The sequence below is a fragment of the Muscardinus avellanarius genome, assembly GCF_963383645.1.
Source record: "Muscardinus avellanarius genome assembly, chromosome: 3".
Classification (NCBI taxonomy): domain Eukaryota; kingdom Metazoa; phylum Chordata; class Mammalia; order Rodentia; family Gliridae; genus Muscardinus; species Muscardinus avellanarius.
The window spans coordinates 20,471,428-20,489,487 of NC_137788.1; the positions used below are offsets into that span (position 1 = coordinate 20,471,428).

At 52.1% G+C, this 18,060-nt stretch overlaps 1 protein-coding gene across 1 annotated transcript; it reads right to left on the reverse strand.

Annotated features, from left to right (window-relative positions):
- Window positions 1-454: 454 nt before the first annotated feature.
- Window positions 455-1,492, reverse strand: PAQR7 (progestin and adipoQ receptor family member 7; the record flags this gene model as incomplete). Its single annotated transcript, XM_080692152.1, has 1 exon — window positions 455-1,492. The coding sequence occupies one exon, from the start codon at window positions 1,490-1,492 to the stop codon at window positions 455-457; it is 1,038 nt and encodes a 345-aa protein (XP_080548278.1).
- Between the last annotated feature and the right edge of the window lie 16,568 nt (window positions 1,493-18,060).

Here is an 18,060-nt window from a genome sequence, read left to right on the forward strand (position 1 = left end):
GGATCTCTAGAGCTCAACCAGCAGGCCGGGGCAAAGGGGTGGTAAGCGCTGCCCCTTTCCGCCCCACTGGAGAGGCGTGGCAGCGGTGGACTGCTGAGGCCTCCCTCCCTCTCAGCTCAAATGTGACTCTGGCCTGAGTGTCCACCCACCCAAAGCAGGGTCCTGCTCCAGGCCTCTCATCCCTGATGGGAAGCAATGAAGCCTATTTCACCCTCATCTCGTTGGCCCTCCCAGGGCAGGGAGCTGGGCCCAAGAGCTGACCCCAGCAGCTCCTGGCCAGTCTCCAAGTCCAGGACTGGCCAGCGCCACACTTGGCAATACAGGCATGCATAGGAGTCACCACGGGTCAGACACAAACAACTTTACCAGGCCTTGTTCCCACCCGGAGCCAAGCCCGACCCTTGTCCCCGGACCCCAGCCCGGGCCTCCCTCCCCCCTCCCAGCCCGCACCCCTTCACTGGGTCTTCTGATCAAGCCTGCGCCGCACCAGCTGGCTGAGCAGGCCCGCCGTGAGGACGCTGCTGCCCACGGTGAGCAGGAAGAGGCCGGCGAAGTCGTGGGGACAGCGGGTGTGCAGAGGCTCGTAGATGGGCCGCCGGGCCTCATAGTCCAGCGTCACGGCCTCCAGCTGAGCCAGCGTGCACAGCACCAGGAACACATGGAAAACTTGGTGGCCCTGCCCAAAGAGGTGGCAGCTGCCAGGGAACCAGCGCTCGGGTACCACGGTGGAGAAGAAGGCGGCGGCCAGCAGGAAGAACACCACCTGGCACTTGTGGTAGAGGAGAGCCGGGTCCTCCGAGTCGGGGTGGGGGGACACCAGGATGCGATGCACCACCGGGCTGATGTCCAGCGCGTAGGCCAGCGCGGAGGGCACCTCCTGGCAGGTGCGGCCCAGCAGGCCGGGCTTCTGGCTGTACTTGTTGTAGCAGGAGCCGGTGCAGGAAAGCCAGGCGAGAAAGGCGGCCGTGGGCAGGAAAATGGCCTGCACATGGGCGTGCCAGGCGGGCTCAATGGCGTAGTAGAAGTGTGCCAGGGCGCTGCCGAACTGGTACACGGCCACACCCACGTAGTCCAGGAAGAAGAAGCTGTAGTGCCAGAACTCGGACTTGGCCTGCAGGAGGTGGGCCAGCGCGCTGAAGGAGAGGTAGGTGAAGGAGGCCACGACGATGAGGAAGAGGGGCTGGGCGTGCGGGTCCCCGCGGACGTCGGCGCTGCCCGCCAGCACGGCCAGGCGCAGCAGCAGCGCCAGGGCGGCCAGCAGGTGCGTCCACACGTTCACCGCCTCGTTGTGCTGCTGGAACAGCGTGCCGAAGTAGAAGCGCCAGGTGCGGTGCAGCGGCCGGTAGCCCGCGTCAATGTACGGCTTCCAGAAGAGCGGCGGCACCTCGGTGCGGCCCACCGTGGACGCCAGCTCGGGCCGCCGGGGCTCGGGGCCCGCGACGCGCAGGCCCGGCAGCAGGTGGCTCAGCTTCTGTGCCGCCGCCATGGCCATGGCTGGGGCCTGGACAGGGAGCTGCGGGAGAGGGCGGGCAGGGTCAGCGGCTGGCATCTCTCCCTGCCTCACGCGTGAGCCGGGGGCCGCCCTTCCTCCCACACCCTGGTCCTCACTCTGGGCTTGAAGAGGGAGGAGTCATCCCAAGGAAGAGCCCGGCTCTGACCTCATGGGAGCCGGAGCGAGCGCCTGGTTCTGTTCCCCGATGCCTCCCGAGGACCTGCAGCGGGGCCGGACACACAGCCATACTCCATCTCGTCCCTTCCAGTCCAGGCTCCACACAGCAGCCCAGCTGTTTTCTCTCCTAATAGTTGCATATGCATATATATGCATATTATGTGTGCATAATATATACATACATATATATTCTATGTCATGTAGCATGTATACTAGTTTTTTTTTGTTGTTGTTTTTGTTTTTGGTACTGGGGATCGAACTCAAGGGCATTCTACCACCAGACCTTTTATTCTTTATTTTGAAACAGGGTCTCAGTTGATGAGAGTTTCGCTAAATGACTGAGGCTGGCCTAAAACCTGTGATCCTCCTGTCTCAGCCTCCCAAGTACTGGGATTACAGACCTGTACCACTGCACCCCGCTTGTTTTCTCTCCTAAAGCCCAGGCCTGAGCAGGGGACAGGCTCCCCAGCCCCTGAGTTTGTACAGCTCAGCTGGTGTCTACCTGGCTGACAGACCTGCTGCCTCCACTGCCCCCTGAGACTTGCCCATGGCTCCCTCCCACTAACCCCACATTTCCCTGCAGATCCAGCCCCTGCTTCCTTCTGCAGCCTCACTGGTCAGCCGCACAGCACTGCAAAGCCAGCCACGGCCTCACCAGACATCCTAAGGCCAACGCAAGCGTCTCTGCCAGGGGCCTCCTGCTGCCCCTTCCCTTTGACCTACAAGGGTCACAGGACTTAGCCTTGAAAACCCACTCACTCATTGGCAGACAAGCCTGCTTTGCCTCAGACCCTGGCTGGATCCAGGAGGGCACAGCGGAAAGGATTCTGGCCCTGCCCTCGGGACCCCCACAGCCTGATGGACCGAAGGGAGAGCCTGCAACAGCAAATGCTTACACAGCACCGGCCACACGCCAGGCGTGCGGGAGCTTCACGTGTGCCCGTCTCAGTCGCTTCGGATGGAGCCTGTGAGGTAGATGCTGGCGTCATCCCTGCTTTCCAGATATGCAAACCGACACAGCTGCTAGCCAAGTGCCTTGCTCACCGCCCCGCCAGAAAGCGGCAGAGGCGGGGGAGCCGCGCACTGTCTGCACTCTTAACCACGCGCCAGTCGGCCCTTGGCAGGGACTAGCAAACCTTTTGTAGCTCCATACTGTCTTGCCTGGTCCCCATTGCTTAATCAGGCTCACCATCATTCATTAACCCAAATATCTACAGAGAAACTCGCCAGATAACTCCACCCCCTGCCCTGCCGCCAGGGAAATTCCCTCTGCCAAGCTTTTTGGACTCTGCATCCAGGTTTTCTATCCACTGTTCATCAGGTGTCTACCCCAACTACCTCTGCACAGGCCTCTGTAGAGATGGCCTCGGGCCACGCCTCACCCCCGCCACCCCACCCCAGCCTGAGCGGCACCCCTCAGCTCCTCCCGCCCTAGACGGTGAGTTGGGTCCAGCACCTGGCCTTTTTAGTCCAGTGGGGAGGCAGGAGTTAAGTCATTCCACCAACCAAGCATTGGTAGCACACGCTTGTAATCCCAGTACTTGGGAGACTGAGACTGGAGGATCACAGTTTTGAGGCCAGCCTCAGTAACTGGGTGAGGCCCTCCACAACTTAGACCCTATTTCAAAATAAAGAATAAAATAGGGCTGGGGGTATAGCTCAGAGGTAGAACGCCCCTGGGTTGAATCACCAGTACCACGTACACACACACACAAAGTCATTTCTCCACTGCCCAAGCAGTGCTACTTCCTGCACGTGCTCAACCCCAGAGGGCCTGCTGCGGGGCATCAGACCCCACTGATGGACTAATTAGTGGGGCCGCCTCTGCCCAGAGCGTGAGAATGCCCCTGGCCCGCCCTGCTGGCCAGGAGGCCAGTGCCGGACCTCTGCTTCCCTGAAACAGACCCGGCTCTGGTTGCGACAATCTGGCCTCCACCTTGTCCACAATTTTGTCTTCCTAATCAGACCCTCGGGACCAGAAAAGGCCTCTGACAGCATCTCACACAACTGGGGAAACCCGTGCCCAGAGACAGGAAGGCCTCCCCAGGCTGCCAGCCCAGTGGGGGCCCCACTCTGCCATGGGGGAACTCCAGGGACGACGGAGCCCAGTGGCACCTGTGGATACCAGTTCCTGGGTCCCCGCAGTCTGCCCAGTCCTGTGTACTACATCTCACACCTGGAACTTTTTTTGGTACTGGGGATTGAACACAGGGGCATTCTACCTCTGAGCTACAACTCCAGTCCTTTATATTTTTGTTTTGAAACAGGTGCTTGCTAAGTTGCTGAGAGTCATGCGACATAGCTGAAGCTGGCCTTGAGCCTGCAATCCTCCTGTCTCAGCCTCCCAAATGCTGGGATACTTGCCACCATACCTGGCTACTACTCGAACTTTTAAAGGCTCCTAAGAGGCCGGGCGTGGTGGTGCACGCTTGTAACCCCAGCATTTGGGAGGCTGAGACTGGAGGATCACGGTTCGCGGACAGCCTCAGCTACTTAGTGAGGCCCTCGGTAACTTAGAGGGACCCTGTTTCAAAATAAAGAATAAAATCAGGGCAGGGGATGTAGCTCGGAGGGTGAATGCCCCTGGGTTTCATCCCCAGACCCGCAAAAAAATAAAATAAAATAAAGGCTCCTAAGAAGTCCTACAGCAAAGATGTCTACTTGGCTTGGTGAAACCTACCTATGTCAAGCTTACAGGACCAAGGATTCCTTTCCCAGTGATAATCATATAAGCCAGATGAAATGTACTCAGTGTTCACTGTATGCTCATTTGTACGGCCTAGTTGCAGTTAATTCTCATTATTTCCCTGTGAGGTAGGTATTAAAGCGCCCATTTTGTTGCAGCAGATAGTAGCATTCAAAGAGCTAAAGACCAAGTTCGACAGGAGAACTGCAGGTTCAAGACCAGCCTCCACAATTTAGTGAGACGCTCAGCAACCTTGTAAGACCCTGCCTCAAAACAATAAAAAGGGCTGGAGGTGTAGCTTGGAGGCAGAACGCCCCTGGCTGGCTTCAACCCAAAGTACCACACACACACTGTGGTGGGCACGCTTGTAATCTCAGTGCTTGAGAGGCTGAGACAGGAGGATCACAGTTCACCGCCAGCCTCGGCAACTTAGTGAGATCTTATTCAAAATAAAGAATGAAAAATAGGGCTGGGGTTGCAGCTCAAAGGTAGAATGCCCGTGGGTTCTATCCCCAGTACTGAAAAAAATAAAAGTACCATACACACAAAAAATTACCAAGGGGTATGTGTGTGTGAGAGAGAGAGAGAGAGAGAGAGAGAGAGAGAGTGTGAGTGTGTGTGTGTGTCCATCCAGGATTGGGACCCCACTCTCACTGGAGAGCAGAAACACTCTTTGCCACTCTGGTGCTGGCCGCCTCCTCCCACACCCATCCCATCTGCATCTCACCATAGGACTTTGGAAAACATTGGTGTAAAGCAGGCAACCAGGTCCTTCCCTGTAAATAATCTCCTTGGGCTTCTAGCGACTCAGTGTCCCTCAGTTGCCAGTTGCTCACGTGCTGTGCACGGGGGACGCATGGCTCACAGCCACCTGCATGTGAGGGGACCATGCCCACTCACAAGCCCCACACCCCAGATGCAGCTGGCTCTAAAGACAGGGCCCAGCGGCAACGTGATAGGGTGACGGAGGCCCCGCTGCCCTGTTTCCTCCAGACCTCGGCCAGAGACCCTATCCCATCTACACAGATGTGTCTTCAGAGTTACTTCCCGTCCTCTGAGTCTGTGGGAAGAGATGTGGGCCCAGGGGAGAGAGAGGAGGGACCCCCAGGCAAGAGTCAAGCTGGGCTAGAGGAAGGGGCAGGCATCTGGCAGGGACCCTCAGGGCATCCTCAGAGCAGCCTGCCTACCGCAGCCCCAGCCGGGCCCGGAGGGACCCCTCGGCTGCACTGGGTACCTGGGGGTGATTCTCTCCCGCCCGGGGGCTGATGCCTTCTGCTGCGAGACCCGGCAAAGTCACCAGATGCCAGGCACGGGGTGCACCTGGTGAGGGACACCAAGGGCGGGGCTCCCAGGGCCTGGAGGTGTCTTGTGTGATGTCACCTGAGGGTGGGGCTAAACACAGCCTCCCTTGTCGCTCTCCCTGCCCTCCCTCTCTGCAAGACCCCCTCGCTGGTGAATCCAGGCTGCAGACAGCAGCTCACCACTAAGCTCGCACGGTGAAACCAGGGCTGGCCGAAGGGCTTCCCGGGCTCACCCAGCAAGGAAAGGACAAGACAGGGCTGGGACTGTGCGTCACACACACCTGGCTGGTTCCTGTCCCCGACCCAGGGGCAGTCAGAGGGAAGGAAGGCAGGAGTAAAGAAGAGAACAAACCCTGCAAGGCTCGGGAAGGAGACGGGCTTCAGATTCAGACAACCAGGTTGGCACCTAGTTTTACAACATACCAGCTGTGTGACTTGCTTTCTCTGATCCTTAGCTCCCGGATAGGAATTACAGTATTAGCTACCTCACAGATTGCTGCAAAGATGAAATTTACAGTCGGGCGTGGTGGCGCACGCTTGTAATCCCAGCATTTAGGAGGCTGAGTCGGGAGGATGGCGGGTTTGTGGACGACCGCAGCTACTTAGTGAGGCCCTTTGCAACTCAGTGAGACCCTGTTTCAAAATGAAGAATTAAAAATAGGGCTGGGGGCGTAGATCGGAGGTAGAATGACCCTGGGTTCCATCCCCAGTACCACAAAAATAAAGTCCTCCCTTAGCCCTCAATGGCTAGTGCCACCATATCTGGGGGTCAGGATGTTCACTACTCTCCCTGAACTTTTACCTTGTCCCTGGGGGCAGGGATTTAGGGGCCAGGGAGGTGGTGTTGGAGTTTGGACTTCTGAGGACACTGACCTTATTTAATAATTAAATTGTTCTCAGCGAAGACCATTCAGGGTAACCCCTCTGGAGTCGCAGAGCCCCGAAGGTTGGTGCCCGCCCACAGGCCTTGGAGCAGTGGCTAGGGAGGTGGCACGGGCAGGCTCCAGCTCCAGCAGCCCTGCCCCTAGGCTGGAGTCACACGGGGTGAGCCGTGTTCACACGCCACAGAGGGCGCAGGGCCCAGACTGGGTGTGCCCTGTAGGAGACCTAGAAAGCTTCCAGGTTGGCTAGACCTCAGGGCTGAGCTCCCCAGGGCACGGGGAGGGCCTCCAGTGCTCTCAGCCCTCCTCCCTCCCCCCCTCCGATTACCAGTCCCCCTTTCAGACACTCAAGGTTCCCCTCCTCACCTCCCCAGCCAAGGCTTGTCACCCCCAGTTCCTTCTGCTCTCTACCTGATACCCTTGGTCAAAGCTTCCCACAAACTGGCCATGGTGGGACACAACTGTGACCCCAGCACTTGGGAGGCTGAGATGAGGCCAACTTCAGCAACTTACCGAGACCCACAGCAACTTAGTGAGACCCTGTTTCAAAATACAAAATAATACCAAAAAAAAAAAAAAAAAAAAAAAAAAAAAAAAGGAGGGCTGGGGTGTAGTTCAGAGGTAGAATGCCTCTGCATTCAATACCAGAAAAAAAAGGCTCCCATAACTCCCCAAGGCAAAACAGAATGCCAGGCTGTGGGTGGGATAGAAAACAGGCTTTGGAGGCCGGGTGTGGTGGCACAGGCTTGTAATCCCTGCATTTGGGAGGCTGAGACAGGATTACGCAGGTTTAAAGCCAGCCTCAGCTACTTAGTGAGGCCCTGTTTCAAAATAAAGAATAAAAAATAGGGCTGGGGGTGTAGCTTGGAGGTAGAATGCCCCTGGGTTCCATCCCCAGTACCTCAAAAAAAAAAAAAAAATAGAGAGAGAGAGAGAGAGAAAAGGAAAGAAAGAAAGAAAGAAAGGAAGAAAGAAAGAAAACAGGCTTTGGCGAGGGGAATCTGGGTTTAGCCCAGCCCCAGATGCACTCGGTGCTGACTGTACAGCAGCCTCATGCTGCTGCTCTGGAGTGCTGCTCCAAATGGCAACCCCTGTCCCAAGCACGGGCACCCACCACCCACCTCTGGGAGACTGTTTCAGGAAAAGCAGCATCCTGTTTTATGCACAGAAGGGTCTTCAGGTCTAGAACTTACTAACTGAATAACTTTTCAAAAGTTCCTTAACTTCTCTGAGCTTGTTTCCTGGGCTGTAACCAGAGGGTGAAAACAGTTACCACCCAACCAGGCATAGTGGCACACACTTGTAATCTCAGTACTTGGGAGGCGAGATGGGAGGATTGAAGATTCAAGGCCAGCCTTGGTAACCTAGGGAGGCCCTCCAACTTAAGCAACTTAGTGAGATCTTGTTTCAAAATAAAATGGGGCTGGAGGTGTAGCTCAGAAGTAGAATGCCTGCCGGGCGTGGTGGCGCACGCTTGTAATCCCTGCGCTTGGGAGGCAGAGACAGGAGGATTGTGCAGGTTTGAAGCCAGCCATGTGCGCTGGCTTAGGAGACCCTGTTTCCAAATAAAAATGTAAAAATAGGTCTGGGAGTGTAGCCCGGAGATAGAAGGGCTTCCAGGAACCCCAGTACCACCAAAAAAAAAAAAAAAAAAAAAAGAAGTAGAATGCCCCCGTGTACTAGTATTGGGAAGAGGTTTTAAAATGTATTAATGTACCAATATTGGGAAAGAGTTCCAATTTTGAAAATACATCATTTGTACTAAAGAAAGCCAGGACAGTCAGGAAGAAGAGCTTATAATTTACATTTCTGAAGAGAAGGAAAGAAAGCCCGAGCCAGGGAAGGGGTCTCTCTACATTTCTAAGGAGAGACAGATGGCCTAAGGGATGGGGGGAAACCCTAAATCCCGGAGAAGCAATTTCACACATCTTGGGGGTATAACAAAAGGTGTAGAGGTCTGTGTTCAGAGACAGAGACAGCAGAAAACGGGGCTAGAGGTAGGGCAGCATATCTACAGATCAAAGGACCTACCTCAGACTTGATCAGGATAAAAACACTCAGTAAACTGGAGTTCTCTGGTATATTCATTAGAATTGCCCCATTGTGCCACTCTCGGGCACAGGACTGTGACTATCTCCTGTATTTCTGTCTTTTTAATAAACTTCTTTAAATCTTCAGCAACTGTCCAAGCTATGCATATTTATTCTTAGCTCAGGACAAGAACCCGCGTTTTTTTTTTTCTGTTTTTGGTCATTTTGGGGTTTTTTGTGGTTTGAGGGAAAGTGTGTCCAGGACCCTAGCAGGGGTCCCCGGGAACAGTTTCCCCATAACCGTATTCTCCCAATCCGTAACACCCGGGTTCAATCCTCAGTACCAAAACAATACAAAACAAAAAGCTACCCCTTAGGTTCCTACGAAGGCAAAACAAAGCACCGGGTGCTCCATGATGGCTCCATGCTTGTGCCGGGCTGTCCTCTGGGCCCAGCCACTCAGTTCCTGGGGGACCTTGGACAAGGCCCTTTCCCTCTAGGTCCTATTTCTCCAGATGTCTGGGGACAGAGTGAGGATTTGGAGTCTTCTACTTGCCAGGCAGTAGGGCTTCCATGCTGAACGGACAGGTCAAGACAACAGGGAGCTACGACCTAAGGGCAGGACCCCAGGGACCAATACTCCCCCCTTGTAGCCTATGCCTCACTAAGTAACAACTATTGGCAGCTTTATCTGGCTATAGTTCAGCTTCTTTTACCTCCTCCCTGAAGTGCAAAATATTCATTGTTGCTTTTCTGGGTCCTGATTGTTCAGCACATTCTCTTAAAAGATAGCTTTATCTGCTATGGGAGGCAAAGTCTAACCTCATCAGACACAAATAAGAAGGCCGGCCAGCCATGGGGGCACATGTGTGTAATTCCAGCACTTAGGAGGCTGAGACAGAAGGATCAAAGGTTCGCAACTTAGTGAGCACCTTCTCAACTGAGTGAGATCCTATTTCAAAATAAAAAATAAAATAGGGGCTGTAATTCAGAGTTAAGATCATCCCTGGATTCAATCCCCAGTACCACACATTAACACACAAAGTAATAAGGCTATCATTTATTTATGGGGATTTTTTTTTTTTAAACTGGGGTTGAACCCAGGGGCATTCTACCTCTGAGCTACACTGCCTAACCTTTTTTATTCTTATTTTGAAACACAGCCCCACTAAGTTGCTGAAGCTGGCCTTGAACCTACGATCCTGCTTTCTCAGGCTCTCAAATACTGAGATTATAGGTATGCACTACCATGACCTGCAAGGCCATGATTTAAATATTACATAATGTATACATGTATCAAAATAGTACATAATAAAGCTGAGTGTGGTGGCTGCAAGCTTGTAATCCCAGCATTTGGGAGGCTGAGACAGGAGGATTGCAGGTTCACAGCCAGCCTCAGCTATTTAGGCCCTCTGCAACTTAGTGAGACTCTTGTTTCAAAATAAATAATTAAGCGGAATAAATAATTAAGCCAGGTGTGGTGGCGCAGTTTGTAATCCCAGCATTCGGGAGGCTGAGACCTGAGGATTGCAGTTAGCAGACAGCCTCAGCTAATTAGTGAGGACCTCTGCAACTCAGTGAGACCCGGTTTCATAATAAAGAATTTAAAAAAATAGGGCAGGGGGTGTAGCTCGGAGGTTGAATGCCCCTGGGTTCCATCCCCAGACCCGCAAAAATAAATAAATAAATTTTTTTTTTTTTTTTTTTTGTGGTACTGGGGTTCCTGGAAGCCCTTCTACCTCCAGGCTACACTCCCAGACCTATTTTTACATTTTTATTTGGAAACAGGGTCTTCTAAGCCAGCGCGCACGGCTGGCTTCAAACCTGCGCGATCCTCCTGTCTCTGCCTCCCAAGCGCAGGGATTACAAGCGTGTGCCACCACGCTCAGCTAAATAAATATTTTAAAATAGGGCTGGAGCCAGGCGTGGTGGTGCACGCTTGTAATCCCCGCGCTTGGGAGGCAGACAGGAGGATCACGCAGGTTCAAAGCCAGCCTCAGCTACTTAGTGAGGCTCTCAGCAACGTAGTGAGACCCTGTTTTCAAATAAAATATAAAATAGGTCTGGGAGTATAGCCCAGAAGTAGAAAGCCTCTGGGTTCCACCCCCAGTACCACCAAAAAAAAAAAAAGTAAAATAAAAATAAAGCTGTGCACTGTGGCGCACACCTGTAGCCCTAGCTACTTGAAAGGCTGAGACAGGAGAGTCACTGGGATACAAGAGTTAAAGACCAGTATGAGCAACACAGTGAGCCCCTTCTCCAAAAAGATAGTCAGGAGTGCAGTAGGTGCTGGTGTAATCCCAGTGCTTCGGAGGCTGAGACAGGAAGATCTCAGGTTGGTGGCCAGCCTCAGAAACTTAGCGACACAGGTAGAATGCCCCTGTGCTCAATCCTCAGTACCAATAAATAAATATAAGAAAATGACAGTAAAAGTAAGGCCAGACCAGTATAAATGTCAGGGCTGTCAGAGGCAAGGGGCCTGATGACGGCCCGCTGTGGCAGAGCCGGAATTACATCAACAGGCTCCAACACTAATCATTCCAAGAACTTTCACACCTGTCCAGTGCTCACACTCTGAGCCTGAAGCCAACCCATCACCCCAGCCTCCAAGGCAGGACTCCAGAACCAGTGCTCTTGCCTTTCATCCCCCGCAGTCAGCCCCCAGCACCCAGTGGGTGGACAGATGGACTAGCACAGTTTTCCTCCCTGCCTGTGCCCCTCACTCTGCAACTGGGTTGCCTCCCTCCCTGCAAACTAATTTCCCCAATTCAGCCCAATGCCTTTAAAGAAAAAGCCCCTCCTTGTCTTCCAAGGCTGGACAGAAGCCACTTCTGTGACCAGGCCGGGGGGGGGGGGGGGGACGCTCCATTCATATTCCAAAACGTGATCAGAATAAAATCTTTTATATTTTTCTTTCTTTTGTTCTGAGAATTGAACCCAGAGGCATTCTGTCTCTGAGATACACCCCCAGCCAATTTTATTTTTTATTTTTGAAACAGGGTCTTGCTAAGTTGCTGAGGGCCTTGCTAAATTGCTAAGGCTAGCCTTAAACTTGTGATCCTCCCAATACAGCCTCCCAAGTACTGGTATTACAGATATGCAATGCCACATCCAGCCTGAAAAAAAAATTTTTTTTTCTGTACAAGGGACTGAACCCAAAGGCATTAATCTATACCCCAGCCTTTTGTGTGTGTGTGTGGTACTGGGGTTCCTGGAAAAACCTTCTACCTCCGGGCTACACTCTGGCTCCCCAGCCTTTTAAAAAAAAAAACACAGAATCTCACTAAATTGATGCGGCTGCCCCTAACCTGTGATCCTCCTATCTCAGCCTCCCAAATACTGTGATTACAGACATGCACCACCATGCCAGCATTTGGGGGTGGGGGGTACTGGGGATTGAACCCCAGGGCATTCTACCTCCAAACCACATCCCCTATCCTATGTTATTTTTATTTCGAAACAGAGTCTCACTAAGTTGCTGAGTCTCACTACTTGCTGAGGCTGTCCTCGAACCTACGATTCTCCTATCAGCCTCCTAAGTACTAGGAGGCGCATGCCACCACTTAAGGAAATTCTCCCGTGGCGCTCAGACTCAGCACTGCTCCAAGAAGGGAATCCTGGACGGGGAAAGCAGCCCAGAGAGGTTGGGCACGCTGGCTACGGCCACCCAGCACAGGGCTCAGGAAAGAGACCTGAGTGGCACTGCTGAGCGCAAGGGCCCCCAGGGCAGGGCAGCTGGGTGGGAGAGGGACAGCTCTCCCCAAGGGGGCCAAAGGCTGCACACGCCCTGTGCTGGGGACACGGCCTGGATGGAGGTGCGACAAGGGGTCCCGCGCTGTCCTACAGGTGCAGCGGCTCGGAGAATCCAACTCCCAGCCTCCGCCGGAAATAGCCCCGCAGGCCTCCCGAGGCCTCCCAGGCCTCCCGAGGCTGGCCTGGGAGCTGGGGGGCCGCAAAGGCTCCCCAACCCAGACCACTCGCCTGGATCCTCTCTGCAAAAGGGGCGCAGGGGGCGTGGCGGGGACGGGGGCTCAGGGGGCGGGGCCAGGCTCTCCTGCACTCCGGGCCAGCCCCCGGCAGCGCAGATCTGCGCTTCGCTCCTCCATCCCTCCCTCCCTAGCGGTGCTCCCCGGGCTGTGCTCCCCAGGGCCCTCACTCCCGGCCGGGCCCGGGCGCCGCTCCGCCCTCCATCCCTCGCCCCCCGGGGGCTCCCCAGATGCGCCCCAGCTCTGCGCCTCCTCCCTGCGCCCCAGCCGGGGGCTCCTGGGCCTCGCCCCACTTCCACCCCCGCCGCGGCGTGCAGAGCCCGGAGCACCCCCGGAGCCCGAGCCCGGAGCACCCGGCGCCCCGGGGCGCCCCCTCCCCGGCCCGCGCGCTCCGCGGGAGCCTCACCTGCGGCCGGGCGAGCCGGGAGCCCGCGGCGGCGGCGGCAGATAAGGGGCTGCGGGCGGGACTCCGCCCAGAGCCGGGAGGACCCGCGGCGCGGTGCGGCCGCCTCCCCCGGGCCCGCCTTGCGCAATCACGCGGGGCCCCGCGGGCGGGAGGAGTCTCCGCCGCCGCTGCTGAGCCCTGCGGCTTCCTGTGGGCAGTGCGACGGGCAAGAGCCCCGGAGAGCAGAGCAGCTGCCGAGCTCCGGGCAGTGGGCTGAGAAGGCCCCCGCGGGGCTCCCTCTGTGGACCCCTGGGACCACGAGCCTGGCCAACCTGGCAAGACAGTGGGCGCATGCCCCAGCCGGCCCTGGCCCAGCCTGAGCTCACCTAGGCAGGCAGGCAGCACAGGTGCGTCCTGCCCCAGGCCTTCCGCCTTCATTTCTCTGCCATAGAGCGGCATCCCAGCCAGCGCCAGCAGCACCCTGCACTCAAGTTCCCACCCAGATCTGCCCAGGAGTGCTGATTGTCTGGACCTGTACTGAAACACCTTCTTGAATCTGGGTGTAGCCCAGTGGTAGAGCGCTTGTCCAAGGCCCAGGTAAACACCTTCTTGAATCTGGGTGTAGCCCAGTGGTAGAGCGCTTGTCCGTGTCCAAGGCCCAGGGTTTGATCCCTAGCACGGCAAGAAACAAACCAAACCAAACAATCGCCCACCCGGCCCGGGAGGCTGAGACGGGAGGACAGCAGGCTTGAGACCAGCCTCAGCAACATAGGTGCTCAGCAACTTAGTGAGACCTTGTTTCCAAATAAAAAATAAAATAGGGCAGGAGTTGTAACTGGGAAGTAGAATGCCCCTGGGTTCAATTCTTTATCTCTCTCTCTCTCTCTCTCTCTCTCTCTCTCTCTCTCTCTCTCTCTCTCTCTCTCTCTCTCTCTTTCACACACACACACACACACACACACACACACACACACTCCCAAGTCCAACTCCCCCACCCCCAAGGGGGAGCATTGGAAGGATGAGGAATCCTTGCACATAGGAGGCCTTCAGAGTAAACACTGGTTCACAGTGCCACTGATTGCCTGTCCTCTAGTGTGCAAAGACCTGGGTGAGGCAGAACAGGAGACCCCCCCCACCCCGCTGCATTTTGGGAGCACAGGGCCTTCTAGATGGAGGACTAGGAGTACTCCACGGGGGAGGACTACTGTCCTGTGTGCGGCAGGATCTGAGGCCTGGCACTAGCCCAGCTCGCCAAGTGACTCTGGGCAAGTTTCTTAGCTCTCTGTAGCCTCCGCTTAATAATTAGAACAATAGAGCTTATATAATCATAATGCAATAACATGAAATCCATCTCCCCTTCAACAAGTTCAGGCAAACCTTTAAGAAATACTTAAATCTGCCAAGCAAGATGGTACACGCCTAGAGTCCTAGGTACTTTGGAGGCTGAGCAGAAGAATCACCAGCCCAGGACTTTGAAACCAGCCTGGGCAAAGTAACAAAACCCTGTCTCAGAAAGAGAAGCCAGGCACAATGGCAGACATTTGTAAGTCTGAGACAGGAGGGTTGCAGGTTCAAGGACAGACTCAGCAACTTAGCGAGGCCTTTAGCAATTTAGTGAGACCCTGTTTCAATATATATATAGTGACTGGTGGTATAGCTCAGAGGCAGAATGCCTCTGGGTATAACCCCTAGTATTAAAAAAAATTATATTTGGAACAGATAAAGTACTAGAAATGAAAACAGGACATTAGAGAGAAAATAGTCTATATAATAGAATATACTCTATTAAAAGCCTGCCCTGTGTTGGTGGGTTTTTTGGAGGGGCAGTACTGGGACTTGAACCCAGGGGCATTCTGTCTCTGAGCTATACTCCCAGCCCTTTTAATTTTTTATTTTGAAAAAAAAGCTTTCATTAAATTGCAGGGAGCCTGCCTTGAACTTGCAATCCTCCTGTCTCAGCCTCCCAAGTACTGGTATTACAGGTGTGGGACACATTTTTCAAGCAACAGTTTTTTAAGCTCTTGCCACAGGCTGGCAAGCAGTGTACTAAACAGTCTGTAGATCCAAAAGGCCCTATGAAGCCAGTGTCCCGGCTCAGAGGAGGGTTGGAAAGGGATAAACAAATTTATTTAGGAAAGCAAGAAATACTCATCCAAGGAAGAATGTGGGCCATCGCCAGAGAGAGAGACACAGAAGCAGAGAGACACATCTGGAGGATCATACTCTTCTTTTTTTTTTCTCTCTCTCCTTGATATTCTTTTTTTAAAATTTTTTATTGGTGCACTGTATTCATACATCATAGTGGGATACAAAAAAACTTTTGTAGACATACATGCACACATCGCCCAGTTAGCCACTACCCGATCCCCACCCCGTTCCCTCCCCATCCCTCCTTCCCATGCTTGGCTTAGTGGTTGACATCTAGTATTATAGCAATTTATCCAAGATTAAAAATGATAATCTCACATAACAGTTTCATTTGTCTGATACCAAGCTTTTGATAACTTAAAGATAACATTTCAATATTTCTTTTTGCTTTCTTTCTTACCAGAGAATATTTTTTCTTTTTCTTTTTTTTTTAGGTGAAACTATCATATATTTATATATTTATTTTTCACAAAAAAATCTATCCTAATATTGAATATGGACTCTAGATACCCAAAATGATCTTGAAAAAGAACAAAGCTAGAAGATATATATTTTCTGATTTCAAACCATATAAAGCTACAATAATTGAAACAGTGTAGTACTGTTCTAAAGGCAGGTATATAAACCATTGGAGTTAAATAAAAGCCTAGAGCTAAATTCTTCCATATATTGTCAAGTTATTTTTGACAAGGTTTCCACGAACATTTGGTGGAAGAAATAATAATCTTTTAACTAAATATTGTTGAAAAATAATAATTACATGAAAAAGAATAAAACTGGACCCTTACCTAATCCCATATACAAATATTAACTCAAAATAGATAAAAGACCTAAATATAAATCTTAAGACTATAAACTTTTAGAAGAAAATCTGGGTCATAAAACCTCACAACATTGAAATTGGCAGTGATTTCTTGGATATGATTTCAATGGTACAGGCAACAGAAGAGTATACAAACTCCCTAAAAAATAAAAAAAAAATTGTATATCCAAAGACAATGTAAACAGAGTTAAAAGTTACTGATAGAATGGGATAAAATATTTCCAAATGCTATATCTGAAGGTATATTAATATTCCAACTAGAAATCCTAAAAATTAACAACAATAAAGGCAAACAATACAATTTAGAGATAGGTAAAAGACTAACATAAATAATGAATCTCCACAGATAACTAATCTTAGTTGTCTGTTGGATGGAAAATCTTGTTTCTCTGGATCTGGTGTGTGTTACCTATTTCTTCTTTGTAGTTGATCTCTTTGAGTATTTTCTCTAGCGCTGGTTTTGAGGACATTAATTCCTTCAGTTTCTGTTTGTCGTGGAAGCTTCTTATTTCCCCATCTAATTTGATAGAAAGTTTTGCTGGGTAGGAAATTTTTGTCTGGAAGTTGTTTTCTTTCAGAGTTTGGAATATGTTACTCCAAGCCCTTCTGGCTCTCATGACTTGGTTTGGGAAGTCTGGAGTGATTCTAATTGGTTTGCCTCTGAATGTCACTTGGCCCTTTGTTTTTGTTGCCTTCAAGATTCTCTGCTTGGCTTCCACATTGGTCATTTTGACAATTACGTGGCATGGGGATCCTCTTCTCCGATCCTGTCTAAAGGGAGTTCTATAAGTTTCCTGGACCTGTGTATCAACCTCTTGCTCTATGTTTGGAAAATTTTCTGCTATTACTTCCTTGAAGAGATTGTTGATCCCTTTGGTTTCACCTTCTTTTCCCTCCTCTATTCCAATTATTCTTAGGTTAGCTCTCTTAAAATGGGCCCATATTTCTTCAATGTCAGATTCCTGCTGTCGGATTTTTTTTTTCTAGATTAGAAACTATGCGTTCATTTTTGGATTGATCATCTTCTAAGAGCGAGATTCTATTCTATTCTCCATGTGGTCTAATCGGTTGTTTGTACCTTGAATTGAGGCCTTTACTTCATTAATTGCATCCTTTATCTCTCTTTGGCTCTCTCTGAATTCTTTTCGAAACACCTCTATTATTTCTACAGTTATTTTCCTGATTTGATCTTCTAGAAATCTCTGAATTTCTGTTTTATCGGGTTCTGATGTTTTGGGGTTGTGGGTATTCATTGCTCCATTGTTATTCCTCTTTCCCATGATTTCGGGAGTTTGTGCCTTCTCTGGGTTCCTCCCTTGGGTCACTAAGACTTCACTTAAGGTGCTCTGGATCTCGAGTCTGTGGTATCTCAGTCCCCACTACTCCTTTACTAGGTTGTATCGCAGAGTCTCAGACCCAGGGAGTCAATCGAGGCTGCTTTAGACCATGGTGGGGTGCCAGGTTGGGCGTTCTCTTATGGTGTGATATCTCTGCCACCGCCATTCCCCCACTGGGTCAAGTCCCTGGGAGTGCAGTACTGGGATTTCTCCTCTGGGGCCCGCAATTTGACTCACTGCAGATGGAGCTGTAGTGGACTCGGTGAATTCGCTGCTGCTGCCGCCGGTGGCAATATGGCACCGCTGTTACGCCCTCGGCCGTGAGGCTGGCGTATTTCTTCTCTGGTTTTGAGCTCCGCTCTGAGTCCCTTGGCTCGCTGTCTGCCGCTTCTCTCTGGAGCCTGGTGGGCTGTTGAGTGCATTGGTCTGTAGCCGTAGCCATCCGGTGAATTCTCCCCTGCTGCCGGCAGTAAGGCGCTGCTGCCGTGTCCTCAGGCGTGAGGCCGGCGTATCTCCTCTGTGGCTCTGAGCTCCGTTCTGAGTCCCCCTCCTCTCTGGAGCCTTGTGATTTTTTTGTTTCTCTGATGATGGTGTTTTCTGGCTATGAAAGGCGCTGATTTTGTGGTAATGGAGATTGGTTGTTAGTGGGGCTCTTAAGCCCCGCTTTTCTCGGTCGCCATCTTCTCATACTCTTCTTATACAGGAAACTTTGTAAGCCTTGAGCACATGGGGCTGAGCTGAAATCCTTTGGCTGTGGGGCACAGAACAAGCCATAATCCTCAGTCTTCAGCTTGATGTCATGGGGTGAATGGAG